At 33.4% G+C, this 18,945-nt stretch overlaps 1 protein-coding gene across 1 annotated transcript; it reads left to right on the top strand.

Moving 5' to 3' along the window:
• The first annotated feature begins 8,373 nt into the window (after positions 1-8,373).
• On the top strand, positions 8,374-17,740 carry LOC107878104 (phytochrome C). The gene is made up of 4 exons (XM_016724986.2): positions 8,374-11,233; positions 12,117-12,933; positions 15,014-15,310; positions 16,885-17,740. The coding sequence occupies exons 1-4, from the start codon at positions 9,193-9,195 to the stop codon at positions 17,078-17,080; spliced, it is 3,351 nt and encodes a 1,116-aa protein (XP_016580472.1). The 5' UTR covers positions 8,374-9,192; the 3' UTR covers positions 17,081-17,740.
• Positions 17,741-18,945: the final 1,205 nt, after the last annotated feature.

The following is an 18,945-nucleotide window of genomic DNA, read 5'->3' as shown; positions in this document are numbered from 1 at the left end:
AATAAAGAACTTTGCCCTGCATCGTTTCTTTCAGGTACCTACTACTATATATATATATATATATGTACCTGAGCACATGAGTGAGTTCAGATTATATGCAATACAGCTTCAAGCTTTTTGCATTTGTATGTATGTATGAGTTTTGCACACAGCATTATCCATCTCTGTTTTCAAGTCTTCTTAATTAATTATGCTTTTCTTAAAGTCTTTCCAAGTCATGCATCAAGTTGCCAAATAAAGGAGCTGCAGGTTTCTTCCGAATGATGATAGCCGCTCATGTTTTCCCACCTTATGGTAAGAAAAACAAAGTATGGTAAGATACGAGGAGAATCACTAATTAAGAAATCCTAAAATATATAATAAACGAAAAATATATTTTTAAAATATCACTTCCTAAATTATGCTCCTAATCTATTTAATTAATGAAGTGTGTATTCAATTATGCTTCTAAAATATATGTAGCCACGTTTTACAAATACTTAAAAACCTATTCCTCGTAAAAGTAGAAAAATCTATTTTTAATAAAAATATAAATACGCATAGAACTCTATCATGCTAAGTTGTTTGATTCGTACAGGAATAATAATACTTCAATTATCTATATAAAGAGTTATAAAAAGAAGTTATGAAGCCTATATGTTGCATATATTTTTATCACTCCGTGCAAGACTACATGATATAATATTTTATTGCATATTAAACATATATTGTTTGAGCTTTTAGTGATCTTATTATAGGATTTGTCGGGAGGATTTAAAGCTGGTAATATCGAGTTTTTTTTTATGTAGAGGAAAAATAAGTTTAGGCATAGAATTTTCTACCAATTGAAATCTTGATAATATCTATGACTAAAGAGATAAATTTACTTGTGATTTTGGGATAAATTTTCTAAACTTTAATATGTTCTTGAAGTGTACAATAAACAAATTACATGTATTCTTGATAAACAGTTGCTAATTGAGACGTTTGTTTTGAGAAATCTTGACATATCTTACGAGAGACAACTTTGTTTGTGATTTGAGGTAAGTTTTATAAAATTTAATGAAGCTCGTGATGCTTATAATCTTGATAGTATCAATCAATGAAAGAGATAAATTTGCTTGTGATTTGAGATAAGTTTTCTGAATTTTAGAATGTTCTTGAAGTTTACAATAAATAAATTATTATGTATTCTTAATAAATAATTGCTAATTGAGAAGTTCTTTTGTTAAATCTTGACATATCTTATGATTGAAGAAACAACTTTACTTGTGAAAACACGCCCTTTAACTTGGTCTCAGATTAAATCTATGACCTCCAACTTAGGGTATGCACAAGTAGACACATAAACTTTGTATAAAGTTGAATAAGTAGACACAACGCATATGTCCTATTTGACGTCCTACATGGTCAATTCTTGTCCTACGTGATGTTTTATGTGTATTATGCCACACAGGATACGTGTGTTTAATCGTTTAACTTTATACAAGTTTAAGTGTCTACTTGTGTACGCCGAAAGTTGAGGTCAAAGATGTGATTTGACGCGAAGTTTAATGACATGTTTATGTATTATGTATTTATTATTTTTTGAAGATTAGATATAAATTATGTACATTTACCTTCTTTAGATCCCACAAATGTGCAGATAAGTTATCATATTTTTCTTAAAGTACAATCTTTATCTTAAAAAGTTTACGTTATTTTTTTAAAAAATTGTGTACTAAATATTATTACATACAAACAATAATTTTTTTTATAAAATTTATTATTAGTTAACACGAGACATACGTGCAAAGCACGTACACTTTACTAGTATATATATATATATATATATATATAAAAGTGTGAAGGCCCTTATAATTGACGTTTGTCCTTTTTACCCTTCATTAAAAGTCTTTTCTTTAAGCAAAATCGTCTTTTCACCTTTTCTCCTTCAATTATTATTTTATTAAATTAAGAAATCCTAAAATATATGGAAAAGATCTTAATAAATAAATACATGAAAAGGAAATAAATATGACAGTCCTAAAATATATAGAAATTATAATTAAGAGTCCCAAAATATATGTAAAAACCACATTAATAAGAGAAAAAAGCAACATATCGTTAGGTTTATCTACTCAAATTATATACGAAAAATTTCACTTAAAAAAAATTTAAACCCTCCTCGTCACAAAGTAACTAAAAAAAGGAAGGAATCAATGTGAGCATATTTAAGTCAACTTGAAGACTCCTATTCACTTTCAAAAAGGAATAAACTTATTTAAGGTAGTGTCTTAACTGTAATAACTTTTAATAATGAAAGGTGTAAAAATTATTGATATGGCATGTAAAAATATATGCCAACGTATTTTTTAAATTCCTTTCATATATCACAACGTATACATTTGCTATAGAAAAATATAACACTTTTACATATTTTAAAAAAGGAAAGATTACATATAGTTAAAAAAAAAAGGGAATCGGGTTTAGTTTTTAAAAAAAAAAAAAATTTCTTCTTTTTTCACTACTTTCATATGTATGAATTTTGATAAAATTTCTTGAAAAACTTGACCAAATCTTAAATGTTAGGTACATAACTCAAATAAGGAAATGTTTAATAACTAAATTTTAATGAATGTCATTAATTTTCTTAACTGTAGATGGAAGAAAACTTTCGTGCAATATTTTTCACCTAATTTCACCAGTTTAAGTTTAATTTTTCTTTCATATTTTAAGGATTAGAATTTTTAATTTTTCTTCCCTATATTAAGAATTTGAATTCGTTTAGGTGTAAAATTCATATGATATTTTCATTAGATTTTCCTTTCTATTTTAAGAATTATTTCTTACTAATTTGAATATAACTGCACCAATGTAGTTGTCTCGTTTACTATTTCCTGTTATTAAAAAAGACGTGTACTAGAAAATTAAATCAAAGGTAGCTGCTAATTGCTCCTACAAAGAAGTTTGATGTAGAAGTTATTTTGTAAGGCAAGTGAAAGTAAATCAAATTGGTGTAATACATCAATTATGATGTAGAGGGTGATGTGCTCGAGCATGCTAATATAAGAATGACTGAGTCCTCCTTCAAAAGTGTTCATTTGTTGCATGCAATAGAGGGTAAGAAATTCAGTACTCCTATTATATTTAATTTTGTGGGCATATTGTTAGTTAATTACTACTACATATATGTATATATATAGACTTTAAAGATCTAGAAAAAAAAACAGTGATCGGCATTGTCAAATTTGAACTTTTTAACTTATATTAAAGTCTCCACAAAATAGTTCTTTTTTAATTTTTTTCTCAAATTATTTGTTAAGTTTTAGATCTATGTGAAATCACGTAAAATATTCCTTCAATTTTACTTTCAAAATTCAGGAATAAAAAAAAAAAAAAAATCCTCTTTAGTACAAATTATATGTATCAGCTATTAAAATTTAAAAATAGAGAAGGTCCACAGTTTCTCCTCAACCTCCCCCTAATCACGTCGTTCCCCCTAAACTGAAAACCTACAACCCCTTCACTCCTATATCGACCCATGCATAGAGGAAAAAAAAAAGAAAAAATTCTGACACATACAATGCACGAAGCAAAGTTGGAGAATTATGTAAGCTTATACCGTTGCATGAGTTTTACGAAATTTAATTATATGTAATGATACCGTGTCAAGGTGATTAAGGTTACATATGTTGCATTTGTTTTCTTTAATACAAAAGTTTTTAATTGAGATAAGAAATATTGGTTATTTGATCGGTATCTACTATAATAATAAATGATAAATGAATTTGATTTGTGTTGGTTACTTAATGCAAAAAATTATTGATATGTGTCGAAAATTATTAAAAAGGTGGTTTGTGTTATTGTGCGATGGTCTAATATTTTCTTCTTTCTATTATTTATTTTATTGTTGTGTATAACTCTTAGGGAGAGATTGAAAATTGACATGCTATGACACTTTGACAAAAGTTTGTTTAACCTTGATCCTATCTTGATTGATCATGACTACTTCTTTATTTTGTAGTAATTTGTGTTATCTGGACTCTGGAGGTAATGACCACTACTTATGAAATATCTGAGTCAATTTCAACTTCTGGACCTACTGAATTGGATGTTTTTTAAAATCGCAAATTGAAAAAGGTTTGTTCTTGATTTACCTTATGCTTTTGATTGAAATTTTTTTTCTGTTGTGTTAGTGATGATCGTTAATACTCTCTAAGGATATGCACTCTCACGACTCTACATGTTGAATTACACGGGATATGTTGTTGTTGTTGTCGGCATGTTCATTATGATCGAAGATATTCTCTCTATCTCTACGAGGTAGGGGGAAGGTTTGCATACAATCACTTGTGGATTACAGGGGTATGTTGTTGTTGTTGGTACTGTATTTGTGATGGATTTTCAAATTATGTATACAGAATTGATTGGATAAAAATATTTTTTTATTGTATTTGTGATGATCAGAAACTTAAACCTACGTACATTCTGCATTGGGCATGTCAGTTGTTGTTGTTGTGTTTGCAATGAATTTTTGAATTATGTATAAAGAATATGATTTAACAAATTATGGCGCTTTCCCTAGCTTTGAATCTTCGTAGAGTTGATAATCATAATTGAAAAGTTATAAACTAAGATTTTATGTGATTGTTTGTGCTTCTTTGAAAGTCTTTTACCTTTCAATACTTCTATTAGATTTTTGTTTTTGAAGCTTAGACCAACAAGCGACACCAATTTATCACCATCACTTGACTTGCCTTTGCCTTTTTTGGGTGTGCAGGGTGCTTTTTTGGATTAGAATAGGTATAACTTGAGAAGGAGAAGGAGGATAACATTTTAGTCCAGTAACTATGGTAAACTCCTTCCAAACAAAACAAACATGCATGCCACATTAATTTATCCACACCTCATCCATCTTATCTTTATTTTCATACATAAACCTATGCTTGAGAAGATCATACACCATTTTCATTTGGGAAAGAGCATTATTGTCCTGCGGCAAATCAAGATATTGCCCAAAGCAGTTGTCCCTGAAATAATCATCTAATTTTTGGTCTTAAAGTATTTTTCTAAAAGTGTCAAAATATTTTTTGATGGATGACTTAACCACGAAATCACCATTTAAATCTATGGAACCATCACACTGCATTCTCACAAGATAACTATCAATGCTGAAGATTTTGACCAACTCTTCAGTGGATGGGCTATTAATATTTGGATCATCTCTTTTGAAATATTCATCATCACCCTATTCATTATCTTCTCCTTTTGATTGAGATAACACTTGTAAAGCAAGCTCATAGAGTGATGGATATAACTTAGCTGCTTCACTTGTTCCTTTACTTGGATTTGATTTGGTTTCTTTTTTTTTTTTTTTTGGAGTTCTACTATCTAAAAAATAATAGAAAAATAAAAAGATTATAATTAATTAAAGAATTATTTAAAAAAGGATAACAATAAATCTATCATGTACAACATAGTAAAATAACAATTACAACATATCACACATATGTTGCAACAAGTGTGTTATCTGTTGCAACATATAACTATCCTGTTGCAATAGATGAGTAATCTATGGTAAACGATAAAAATAGTTTCTACACTGTTGTGATTTCTTTCAACAGATCACTCATCTGTTAAAACAGATAACTGGTCTGTACAACAGATCAACTGTCAATATTGTTTAGATTTCTTTTAATAGAAGTGTCATCTGTCACGACAGATGATTTATCTATCGGGAGAAATTAAAGTCTTGGACATGTCGCAACAGATTGTTCATCTGTTGCATCAGACGGTTCAGCTGTTGCATCAGATGGTTCATCTGTTGCAGGAAAAAAATAGTAGCAAGATTTTATTCAATAGAACAACAACAATATCACCATTTAATATCAAATACGCCATTTTTATCAAGAACAACAACAAATTCACCCAGCAACACCAACACAACACAAACACCAAGAATATCAACAGTGACAAAAAACACCAAAATTATTATTTTATTTGTACAAATACAAACAACAAAAATCAAACTTCAAAAAACTCAACAGACACTAACAAATAAAATTAACAGTTCGACAATACGAACTACAATAACAATAAAAAATCATATTTTACTTTGGAAAGAGAAGAGAAGAAATGCCAGAAATTATGTTTTTCTTCGGTACCCAATTTAAATAAGCAATAAATATTGAAATTGTTAACCAATGCTAGAAGAGAAGTTGACTCAAGTTCCTTTTTTTCTTAATAACTAAAAAACCCTAATTTTTTACCTATGAAAAAAGAAAAGGAACGATGAAGAACTCGAAATTATTGTCGTCAGAGAGCAATGTTGTCATGTCGATTGATTGTTGAAAGTTGAAAAAAACTCGAAGCCTAACTATTTATCGACGGGAGGTTGAAGTCACTGGGAATTAAAGGGACAAATTTGCAAAACTGTTGGTTAGAAGAAGCTTGAGAGACATAGTCTAGATAGAGAGAGGAGAGAGATGGTTGATTTGGAGAGGAAATGGGTGTGAGTTGATTTATATTTTTAAAAAGATTAGAAAATTTTAAAAATATTAATCAAGTCCATAATTAACTTAATTAAGTTCACTATTTATGTTTGACCCTTTAAGTTGATCAATGTCACCAATCCTTTATTCAAGACTTAAATGACACCTTTCCTTCAATTTTCTCAAGAAAGGAAGTGTCCATTAATAAATTTTTAAGTTAGAGTTTGGCCAAACTCATTGGCGGCACCCTAAACTTGGCACGATCTTTCACTTTGGCACCTCAAGTGAACGTTGTTCACTTTTGAAACCTCAAGTAGTCATAAAGTGTGTCACTTTGGCACCTTTCGACATCAACTCTGGTGCGTGAATTCCACGCGCTTCTAGCATTGATTAAGTGATCAATTAATTTGTGCCAACTCATTTTAAAGGCCACATCATTGTTTACACCCACAATTTTTTTAAAATAAAAAGAAAAGATCAAAATACATGGCTAAGTGTCCAATAAATTAATGACACATGATTTTTCAATTAAATAATCACAAGAAAGTCTACATCTTCCCCATCTAACCTTTTTAAGTTCAACCTCCATTAATGGAAGTTGAACCTCCATTAACAGAGGTAGAATTTTCCAGAAAATTAAACATACCTCCTCATTTGTTGATGATGATAGATCCGCCTTAAAAGCTTCACGAATTTTAGACATGGAGAAAGAGGAGACCAATGTTCAGTTAAAAAATTATTTAACAGAAGAAAACATAAATAATTAAATCCTTCTTATGCCATGTAGTTTGTTAATATTTAAGGTTTTTTTCTTTGATCAATTTGCCTTTTGATTCTTTCCTACTAGTAAAGAATCCATTATCCTTATGGAAAAAAAAAAAAACATTTGCCCTCCTTAATTATCTCACTTTTCTTTGCACACTTTGTGTTTGATAAAATTTTTCAAAAAGAAGTAAATCATTGAATTTTTAGTGATTCTTTGCATTTTGAGGAGTTTTGGAGAAATATTGATTTAAGTATTGTTTATTGAATTTTTAGTGGTTCTTTACATTTTTTAGGAGTTTTGGAGAAATATTGATTTGGATATTTCTTATTTAAAAGTTTAGTTAATGCAGAGATGGCTGATGTTGTGTATTTATGAAGAAGGTCGTATGTGTCTGTTCAGTAGGTAAAAGAAAATGGAGAAGAAATGAGTATTTTGTTGTGTTTTTTATGTGTGTTGATGGAATGAACATTTTTTTTTCTTTTGGGTGTTAATGATGTCGTGAAGGAAGAGGAGAATTTTTGATTGCTGTTTTGGATGTAATTTGATTGTTGTTAGTGTGTTCCATTGATTCTTGAAAAATTCAACCTCCATTAATGGAGGTTAAGCTACAGAAAAATTGTGTGGAGAAGACAATGTGAGAGACTTTTTTGTAATTATTTGGTCATTAAAACACGTGTCATTAATTCATTGGACCAATTGTTAGTGATTTGGCTAATCATTTTCAATAATTTTAAAAGAAAATTACGAAAATACCACTCAAAAATTACGAAAATACCCTTGAAACACGTCCAAAAGCGAGTGTAATATACTTTCTTTGTTGAATCAGCAAAAGGTTTCAAAGTGACACAGTTTATGGCTATTTGAGGTGCCAAAAATGAACAACATCCAGTTAAGACGCCAAAATGAAAGATTGTGCTAAGTTGATGGAGTTATTGATGGATTTGGCCTTAGAGTTTCAAGAAACACTAGCAAATTAAGTTTATTTATAATAATAGTACCCTTTTTTATAATATACTTGAAAATAAAATAATAATCTGAATATTAGTACATGACATAAATGATGTATTTAATATAATAATTTTAATTAGCGGTATCGAATTTTTTATTTTTATTTTTTAAAATGTAGTGGCATAGAGTGCCTTCCGTTTTTAAATGAATCCTAAATATGTTTTCTGTGCTGCTGTGGCCTCATGTTAGCAAGTTTACTTTCTTCGTTACAGCAAACTTCAGTTGGTTTGGTTACTCCTGATTGGTCTTTCAACTTAATTAATTACTCCTGCCAGTCTTGTAATAATTAAATGTTTTATCGTTGGTAAAGTTAAAGTATATGTCAGAATAAGCTGACCAATTTTCTTCATTTGGCTGGTTCTGAGTGAATGACAATCAGCACCATAAGTTGGAGAATTATAGTCTTTTGATGCTTCTTCACATGGGGCTCTTGAATTCTTCTTAAAAATGGAATCGTGGATTTGTACAAGGTAGTTCAAGTGGGTATCACCTTTTTTCTTTTTCTTTTTTTTTTTTAAAAAAACTTTTGTTCATTTATGTTGTTTTCTTGAATTTGGTGGATTCTTGTTGATAAAGATACTTCAAGTTCTTTTCATCTTATTTTTGGTATTACATATTTATTCTTGGATAAAGGGAGACTTTACCTTTTGGAGTTTTTGTCCGGTCTTGAATTTTGGTTGGATTCTTGATTCTTCTACGCTATTACTAATATCTTCTAGTTGATTAAGATTGTGTAAGTTCTTTTCATGTTATTTTGGTATTTGTATTCTTGATAAAGGGAGAGAGACCTTTTGGAGTTTTTGTCTGGTCTTCAATTTTTGTTGTTGTATTTTAGATTCTTGATTCTTCTAGGCTTTTGGGGAATTCCATCCTCAATATTGATATGTTGTTGATGATTAAAGAATCTATTGAAGTAACAATAGAAGAGTAGGTAGAGGAAGTGAAACAAAGAGGAGGATTACAGAGATGTCTTCTAGTTCTACAACAAACAAGACTAATTGCTCGAGGGGGAGTTCAGCGCGATCTAGGCATGGTGCTAGAGTTATTGCTCAGACCTCAGTTGATGCAAAGCTCCATGTGGAGTTTGAGGACTCTGAGCAACTGTTTGATTACTCTAATTCAGTTAGCTTGTCTAATTCCACTAGCAATGTCCCATCTTCAACTGTATCTGCTTATCTCCAGAAAATGCAAAGGGGAAGTCTAATTCAGCCATTTGGCTGTATGATTGCCATCGATGAGCACAGCTTTGCTGTCATAGCGTATAGTGAAAATGCACCAGAAATGTTGGACTTGATACCTCATGCAGTTCCGACCATCGAACAGCAAGAGGCTCTGACCTTTGGAACTGATGTCAGGACACTGTTTCGATCTTCAGGTGCTTCTGCTCTTGAAAAAGCAGCTAGCTTTGGAGAACTTAGTTTGCTAAATCCTATTCTGGTTCACTGTAAAAACTCAGGCAAGCCCTTTTATGCGATTCTGCACCGCATTGATGTTGGATTAGTAATAGATTTGGAGCCTGTAAACCCAGATGATGTCCCCGTAACTACAGCAGGAGCTTTGAAATCTTATAAGCTAGCAGCTAAAGCCATTGCAAAATTGCAATCTCTGCCAAGCGGAGATATATCATTGTTATGTGATGTATTGGTTAGAGAAGTGAATCATTTGACAGGTTACGATCGTGTTATGGTTTACAAATTCCATGAGGATGAACATGGGGAAGTAGTTGCTGAATGCCGTATGCCTGAACTAGAACCTTATCTTGGCTTGCATTATCCTGCTACAGATATACCACAAGCTTCAAGATTTCTCTTCATGAAGAATAAGGTTAGGATGATATGTGATTGCTCAGCTCCACCAATTAGGGTGCTTCAAGATCCAAAATTGTCTCAGTCGCTGAGCCTTGGTGGATCCGCATTAAGAGCTCCCCATGGCTGTCATGCACAATACATGACCAACATGGGTACTATTGCATCTATGGCGATGTCTGTGATGATTAATGAGGAAGATGATGAGTTGGATAGTGACCAGCAAATGGGAAGAAAACTGTGGGGTTTGGTAGTTTGCCATCACAGTTGTCCTAGATTTCTTCCTTTTCCTTTGAGATACGCATGTGAGTTCTTGGTTCAAGTTTTCAGTGTTCAGATCAATAAGGAAGTGGAAGTGGCAGCTCAACTTAGGGAAAAGCAGATACTACGAACTCAAACTGTTCTTTGCGACATGCTTCTAAGATATGCTCCCTTGGGGATTGTCACTCAGTCTCCTAATGTTATGGACCTTGTAAGGTGTGATGGGGCTGCACTTTACTACAGAAACAAACTTTGGTTGCTTGGTGTTACCCCTACGGAGTCCCAAATCAGAGATTTAGCTGAATGGCTTTATGAATCTCATGGTGATAGCACAGGTTTAAACACGGATAGCCTCATGGACGCAGGCTACCCAGGTGCTTCTGTGCTCGGTGATGCGGTATGTGGAATGGCTGCTGTAAAAATAACTTCAAAAGATTTCCTCTTCTGGTTCCGCTCCCACACAGCTAAAGAGATCAAGTGGGGTGGTGCAAAACATGTTCCTGGAGACGAGGATGAAGGAAGAAAAATGCACCCAAGGTCATCATTTAAAGCCTTTCTGGAGGTTGTTAAACGGCGGAGCCTGCCTTGGGAAGACGTGGAAATGGATGCCATCCATTCCCTGCAGCTGATATTGCGAGGATCTTTGCAAGATGAGGTTGATGATTGTTCTAAAATGATTGTGAATGTCCCTGCTGTAGATACCAGTATAGATAGAGTGGATGAACTTCGTATTGTCACAAACGAAATGGTTCGTCTCATTGAGACAGCATTAATACCCATTTTGGCTGTTGATACTTCAGGCCATATCAATGGATGGAACTCTAAAGTTTCTGAGCTAACTGGATTGCCAGTAGAGAAAGCTTTAGGTGTACCCTTGGTTGATTTGGTTATTGATGGTACAACAAGCGCAATTAAAGGTGTTCTCTCCCTCGCTTTGCAAGGTGATATTCTGGTTATCCTTGGCATTTACTTTGTTAGTGCAATATTTAAAATATGTAGATGAATGTACAGTGTGAAACAGCCCCTTGCAGAAATGTAAGTTGAGGTTGTGTACAATAGATCCTTGTGGCCGGGCCCTTCCTAGGACCTGTGGATAGCGGGAGCTTAGTGCACCGGTCTGCACTTTTAATATATAGTGTGAAAAAAATGTTTCATGCCTCTTTATCTATTTTTCCTTTCTCAAATTACAACTTATGCACGCTCTGCATTGGCTACGTCAAATTGTTTATTTATCAATAGCATATTTTGTCTCATTTTGAGTTTGTTTCCTCATGAATAAAGACCTCTAACGTGATGCTCTAAATAGAACAAAGGAAGTGTCAGAAACTGAAGTGGAATTAGATGAACTGTTTCAAACATTGCAGTTGGGCATTGCCGGTCTTTCACATTTATGCCCCCTTAGGCAGTCTGAAAACTTGTACTTTATTGCTTCCTCAATGTTGGATATTATCATACCATTCTGTTGTTGCTACTGTTCTTTCTCCATTATTTTCAGCATGACTTCTCTACACTATTGCCCTTTCGTACTTGATTTTGACATGCTTTACTTGAGCCGAGGGTCTACTGGATAAAATCTCTCTACCTTCACAAGGTTGGGGTAAAGCTGCGTACACATCACACTCCTCAGACTCCACTTGTGTATTACACTGGGTATGTTATTGATGTTGCTATTGTTAGGATCGTCATTCAGGGTAGTTCTCTCTCCCTTCCTGTCTGTATTTCTCTGGTAGTACCGCTTGGCTCCATGCAATAACTTATGTGCTTATTTTGTTCTGTCGGGTATTTTTCCTTGAAAATGATTCTACTTTGATATTTAAATTGCAGGCAAGGAGGAGAAAAATATAGAAATTAAACTAAGAACATTTGGTCCTCAAGGAAATGTCGAATCAATTACGATAGTGGCTAATGCCTGCTGTAGTCGAGACGTAAAACAAAACATTGTTGGAGTTTGCTTTATTGGGCAAGATGTTACTGGGTTAAATCTGATTAAGGACAAATATAGCCGCATTCAAGGTGATTATGTTGGAATTGTCCGCAGCCCATCTCCTTTAATTCCTCCAATTTTTGTGATGGATGAACATGGAAGATGTGTAGAATGGAATGATGCTATGCACAAGTTAACTGCGTTGAAGAGGGAGGAGGTCATTGATCAAATGCTTCTTGGTGAAGTTTTCACAATCAATAACTTCGGTTGCAGGGTGAAAGATCAAGACACATTAACCAAGCTTAGGATATTATTGAATAGAGTAATTTCTGGTGAGGAAGGTGAGAAATTGTTTTTCGGGTTATTTAATAAACAGGGTAAGTATATTGAAGCCTTAATCTCTGCGAATAAAAGGGTTGATGCCGATGGTCGGATAACTGGGGTCTTGTGCTTTCTTCATGTTCCTAGTCCAGAACTTCAATATGCAATGCATGTGCAAAAAATGTCAGAACAAGCTGCTGAAAATAGTCTTAAAAAGTTGGCCTATGTCCGTCTTGAACTAAAAAACCCTTTAAATGGGATAAACTGCATACAGGATCTGCTGAAATCTTCCGATTTAAGCAAGGAGCAAAAGCATTTGCTGAAGACAAGCACAATGTGTCAAGAACAAATAGCCAAGATCATTGATGACACTGATATTGAAAGTATTGAGGAATGGTATGATAATCTGACCTGCATTTGTTGTTGTACTTTTTATGTAAAGAAGAAATATCTGCTTTATGCTCAGGCCATTGCACTAGTATTTCTTGCATCAGATTCATAGCTGTAGCTTCTATATACTCACAAAGAGCTACTAAGCTTGCCTTTTTTTCATGAAGTGTGTGCCTGGCATTTGGAGAGATTGCTAAGGAAGCTGATCCTTTAGATCTTTGCTTTCAAAAGTCTTTGACGTCTTTCTCTATTCTTGATGTTAGTTTATGCATCTCTGTGGTGAAAGGCAGAGATGGATTGAAACAAATGAAGGAACCGTTGCTTAGAAGTTCCCTTAGGTATTCAAAATGCTAATGATCTGCAATATATGCTATGGACACTGTTATGTTGAAGGCTCTTACTCTATTTCGGGAAAATAGGAAAAAGAAGACAGTATAAAATAGGAAAGAAAATAGTGAGCTAGAAATGAAATTGATCTGCTCTCTAGTTTCCAAACGGAGAATTCGAGAGGGCACAACTGTACGACAACCTATGTTGCATGTACTCTGCAAAATGATGCCGCACATGTGTCAACACGACATGGGTATGGCTCTAGGTGTGGGATCGACATCTGATTTGGTCAACTTACCTTGGACACTTTGACTGCATTCTGTGACTGAGAAGTATAGATTGATTGGGTATTTTGTCTGATTTTAGGTTTATGTCATATATTGTTTGAATATAACATTGGTTTTTATAAAGAATAAATTGTTATTAGTTTAAGTTCAATAACTTTTAACTAATCAAAATGTATATTTTATACATTATATGTTGTAATATACATATATTGGCCGTTCCAGCACCCATATTCACACTCAGATCATACCCCTTCCAAAATTTGTGTGATGAAGAAGCCGATCTCTAGATCCGCATGTGTATCAGATAACCGCACTCGAGTCCGAGCAACACAGATGAGGACAACACAAAAAGCCTCAATCTAGTTGGCGTTGATTTTCTGAACCTGCAGCATCATAAATGCTCTATTTGGGTCCATAATATTTCAATTTCCATACTTAAGGATTTTCTTAAAAAAGGGTTCTCTACTATACTCTAGTGGTTATATCCTTATTATAATAAGAGTCTCTTAGCACTAATCTTCTAGAACTTCCATTCTTTTCCGTCTTTTGCTAGATTTGCCTGGATCCTGGTTTATTCTAAATCTTTTGAGATGACTTTTTTTCCCAAGGATTTTTGGTCTAGCTCTTCTTTTAACACGTTTCATCATATTTTCACATCTAAGAACCGGTGCATTTGGAGGCCTAGGCCTATGTAACACATGGTCCAACCATTTCAAGCGACATTATCTCATTTTATCCTTCATATGCGCTACTTTGTACCTGTTAGCAGATGTGATCATTTCTGTTCTCATCTAATCTCGTATGACTGCTCATCCATCTTAATATTTGCATCTTTGCGACACTCATTTTGTGGATATGTTGGGTTTTAGCGGTCCAAAATTCACCAGATCATGGAACATCTAGTCTTACGTGAGCCGACAATGTGAGCAAGCTCACACAGGCAAGAGATGGCACAACTGTGAAGTAAAAATCTGGTGTAAGGTCTTGGAAGACATATCTTCCATTTTTTAAGAGAATACATACTGTAATGCATCAGTTTAGTAACTTGATTTGACATCCCTTAACAAAGGAAGACGAGAGCAGGAATAAACTCATGGGTGAACAAGAAGTTAAAAGAGTTGAGGGTGGAATATATCATGTGGCTGATCCAAGCTCCAAATCTGATTGATGATAACTATCTTAAAGTATGAAATACGTACTTTTAATCAGGAAAGTAATTTTGAAGTAGCTGTTGGTATGTTATGTAATGGCCAATACACGCTGGAGTGTATGATTAATACACACTGCGGTATATGATAATGTTTGTGTCTGCCGGAAGCATTCTTAGCGTTAGACCATTTTCATATTTTGAATCATTTAGCATATATTAGATGTGTAAGATCTGGTACTGGTCCTACTGGAGGAGGTATCAATAGTGATTATCTTTATATATGTTTGAACTAGTCCTGATTATTGCATTAACTTTTCAGCTATATGGAAATAAACTCTTGTGAGTTCAATCTTGGCGAAGTTGTTACAGTGGTCATTAATCAAGTTATGATTCTAAGTCAGGAGCGCAAGGTTCAGGTCACATGGGACTCACCTGTAGAAGTATCACAGTTGTACCTGATTGGCGACAATTTAAGGCTTCAACAAGTCCTTTCTGATTTTCTGACCACAGCTATCCTCTTTACTCTTCCCTTTGAAGACTCGTCTGTGCATTTAAGAGTAATTCCAAGGAAGGAACGTATAGGGACGAGGATGCACGTCATGCATCTTGAATTTCGGTAATCATTCTCTTATCATTCAGATTTGGATTTATTGATTCTCTTGCATGCAATTCATTTGTCAAAACGAAATCTATGTGCCTGTTTTAGGTTGTAAGGAACTAACTACTGCTAAATAACTCAGTGAAATCCTAGCTACGTTATCATGGTGGTATTTGTACTCCATGCTTCTCAAATGTACATATTTTGCTGTTTTATGGGGAATAATGACCTTTTTTACAGTGTGATTGTGCGGCTTAAAATGTTTAAACAGATAAATTACAGAAATTTGACTTCTATGAATATTAAGCTAGATGAAGAGACTTTAGTTTTTGTTGTGACAAAGTAGACAAAGTTCCACTCTTCAATTCTACAAAGCTATTTGTGCTCTAATGACATCTGAAGAAAGCTCCTCTGCATGAAACATGGTAGATCTTTAAGTGAACATGTAAATTCTCTTGAATTGGAGGTGACCTATGCATATAATGTACCTGCAGACCATGCTAAATCTGAAAAATTCCTAGTAAAGCTTTTTGACCTGGTGAAACAGCATTAAAATGCCGTATTGCGCATTAATCTTTGAACTCTCTTGACGTAATACGTGGTTAAAATAATAAACATATTAAATAGGGGAAATCTACCTCGAATTTCTTTTCCCAGGGGCTGAGCTACTCTTAGGAACCCCTTCGACGGAAAACTATACCTATTTATATATAGTTAAAATTATTTTTTTACGTATATATAGTAGATGTTGAACCCCCTTCGGTTAGTTTGTATGTTTACTTCTGAACCCTCTTAATGAAAATCCTATCTCCGCCACTGGCTTTTCCCTGGTCTGGTAGAATTTACCTAGAAGTAGCAGGTGCTGCACTCCATTAGGCTTTTAGCAGTTTTTGCTAATTTTTGGAGTTTTCAAATATTGAAACTATCTAGAGTGTTCCTTTTCTGTCTCCCTTTAGCATAAGGGTAATACATTACATATATTATCCAACATTTTCTTCTTGTTAAAAAGAGGGGATGGAAAGAAAAGGGGCAAGTTGAGATTTCCCTCCAGAAAAGAAAGAAGAAAGGAAGGAATTTCTTTTTATACTATCTCAATTTATCCAAATTTTATAGAGCTGCAATTTATTATCCATATTCTTCCAAATTATTGTAATTTGGTATCGATATGACCATTCTAACTATGTGAAGGGGAAAATTGTTCACTTTGTGAAGTTGAGAAAGACGTAAAAATGTAGACAAACAAGCATCAAGACGGGTAAAACCAAAAATTAGAAGACTAAATATAATCATTTGAACCCACTGCTGTGCACTTAAAGAATTTAGATACATGGGAAATTTCATCATAGGAAGTGGTCATATGGTCTTATTGAGGTTACTTAGTATTGTATTGTTGTTTTTATTTTTCGGTTAATGTTAGATGCGTAAATACTTCATCTTGTAATCCTTTAGTTCTATATCACGTTAAAATCTCACTTCAAATAATAAAAGTATCTCACACTCTCTTCTAATTCTTCTCCAAGTTTTCCTTAAAGTTTGATACTGATCTGCTTCCACTTTATGTTAAATCTGACTATATTTGCATTTCACCTCAGGATCACTCATCCAGCCCCAGGTGTACCTGAAGAGCTAATTCAACATATGTTCCACTACAATCAGAACATATCAAGGGAAGGTCTTGGCCTATACATCAGCCAGAAACTTGTTAAAATCATGGATGGCAACGTCCAGTATCTTCGTGAGGCGGAGAGATCCTCATTCATTATCTTTGTTGAATTTCCACTAATATAGAAGAGCAACGACTAATAATTCCAGCCATCAGTGTTCCTGATTATCCTGCTGCAGACAACACATTTTTACGTGAAATTCTTGAGACAACTTTATCAAGATTTTGACAAAGAGCTAAAATCTGCTGACTATCTAGCCAATGCTTTTAGATGGGGCACCTCATTTATTGCTTTGCTGGCGTCACATTTTATTATTTCTAGTGTTTCTTCACTGTTTACCAAGGCTTTTGTAAATGGGGTTTACTTGAACTGAGCATTTCCATTGTTGATCTCTTTGCCCCATCAGAGGCATACAAGGTTAAGATTCCGGAAAAGGCTACTTTCAGAGAATCAGTTAATCTGCTGCTCGACGAGCCAACTGGGGTTGTTATTTGAATGAATTGTATGCTACCCATAGGAGTGGTGGTTTTAGAATGTCATCTATAGGAACTTGTAATATCAGTGTCAACAATCGCTTTCGGAGGTCGGAAGGTCGTTCTTCTTCTACTTGACAGGCATCCTGTGGCAATTTAGGCGTAACTTAGTCAATTCAACTGACATAATGTACAGGGACCATATTAGATCCTCCTTCCTCCTTATATCTTGGAATAGATTGTAATTCCAGATTATGACCATTGATGAATTTGAATGGTGAAACAGTCTGCTTTTAGCCTTGTTACTGCAATTTTCTTTGGTGCTAGAGTTGTTATACCTTTTACCTTTTTTCCTTTGTTTTGCAACTGTTATATATATTTTTTTAGCGTGGTTCATTTTCATGCTGATTTAATATCCGAGATTTTCGCTCATATTGATTCTTGTTGGCTGAAATGACCAATTCGGGATGGTTTTTATAAGGTAGTTCTGATTCACGATTACGGAATAAGCATAATTAATTCAATTCAAGATTTGGCCGAAAAGTTTTTTTCTATGACTCTAGTTGGTGGGTAACCTTTATAGGTCATGGGATGGCATTCAACTCATGAACTTTGGCATATTTCTTGTATTTGTATTGGAGCATCCCTGAAATATATATAAGAATTATTAGTTACTGTTGGTTTAGTGGTCAAAATGAGCTTGCTTAAGTTTCATGCTCTACCCTTTATCATTACCTCTTTCTCCTTTTAAATTGAGATCACTCCGAATCCTGAATCCACCTCTATCTATAACTAGTCATTATTATATATATATGTATGAAAAACATTGTCTCCGTCAATTTATTGATAAGAAAATTTGACTTATAGGCCTCTTCAAGTCTCTAATTAGCTTCTCATTTTAAAACAAAATAAAAAAATTACTTTAATAAAAAATTAGACTATAATAACATATTAAAAACTATGGGAGCTATTTACAAAATATACTTAAAACATAAAACGCTAAACCATTTTTTCAATTTCAAATTATTTCTTTCCCTCTCTCTTAACTTTTTTCATCTTCCATTCTTACTAAAATTCATTGTTTCTTCAACTTTCTCCTTTTTAAAACTCGTATTTTATTTCTAAATATTCCGTCTCCTTCCAAATTTGTAAATTTTTTACTCTCCATTAATTTTAGTACCATTTTTTTCTAAAGAAAAAGGTTTGTGTATATGTATGTAATTGGTTAGATAAAAAGAGATCCATGATTAATCTATTGAATCAGAAATGATCGATGATTAATCTGTCCGACTAATTACTATAATTGATTAGCTATTGAATAACATAGAAGATCGATGTATAATAATGATCTAGTCGATAATCGATCTGTCTATGTATCGTTCGGATCGATAATCGATCTTTTCATGTATCGGTCGAATTAATAATAGATCTATCTATTGTAAATCAGGTTTTGAATAAATTTATAAAAAAAATTAAAAGATTTTGACCGGAGGACTGTTGTTTAAATTCTGTAAGT

The sequence above is a fragment of the Capsicum annuum genome, chromosome 7 (assembly GCF_002878395.1).
Source record: "Capsicum annuum cultivar UCD-10X-F1 chromosome 7, UCD10Xv1.1, whole genome shotgun sequence".
In the NCBI taxonomy this organism is placed as follows: Eukaryota; Viridiplantae; Streptophyta; class Magnoliopsida; order Solanales; family Solanaceae; genus Capsicum; species Capsicum annuum.
Note: the sequence above shows the minus strand (reverse complement) of the source record. Positions and strands in the feature narration are given on the sequence as shown.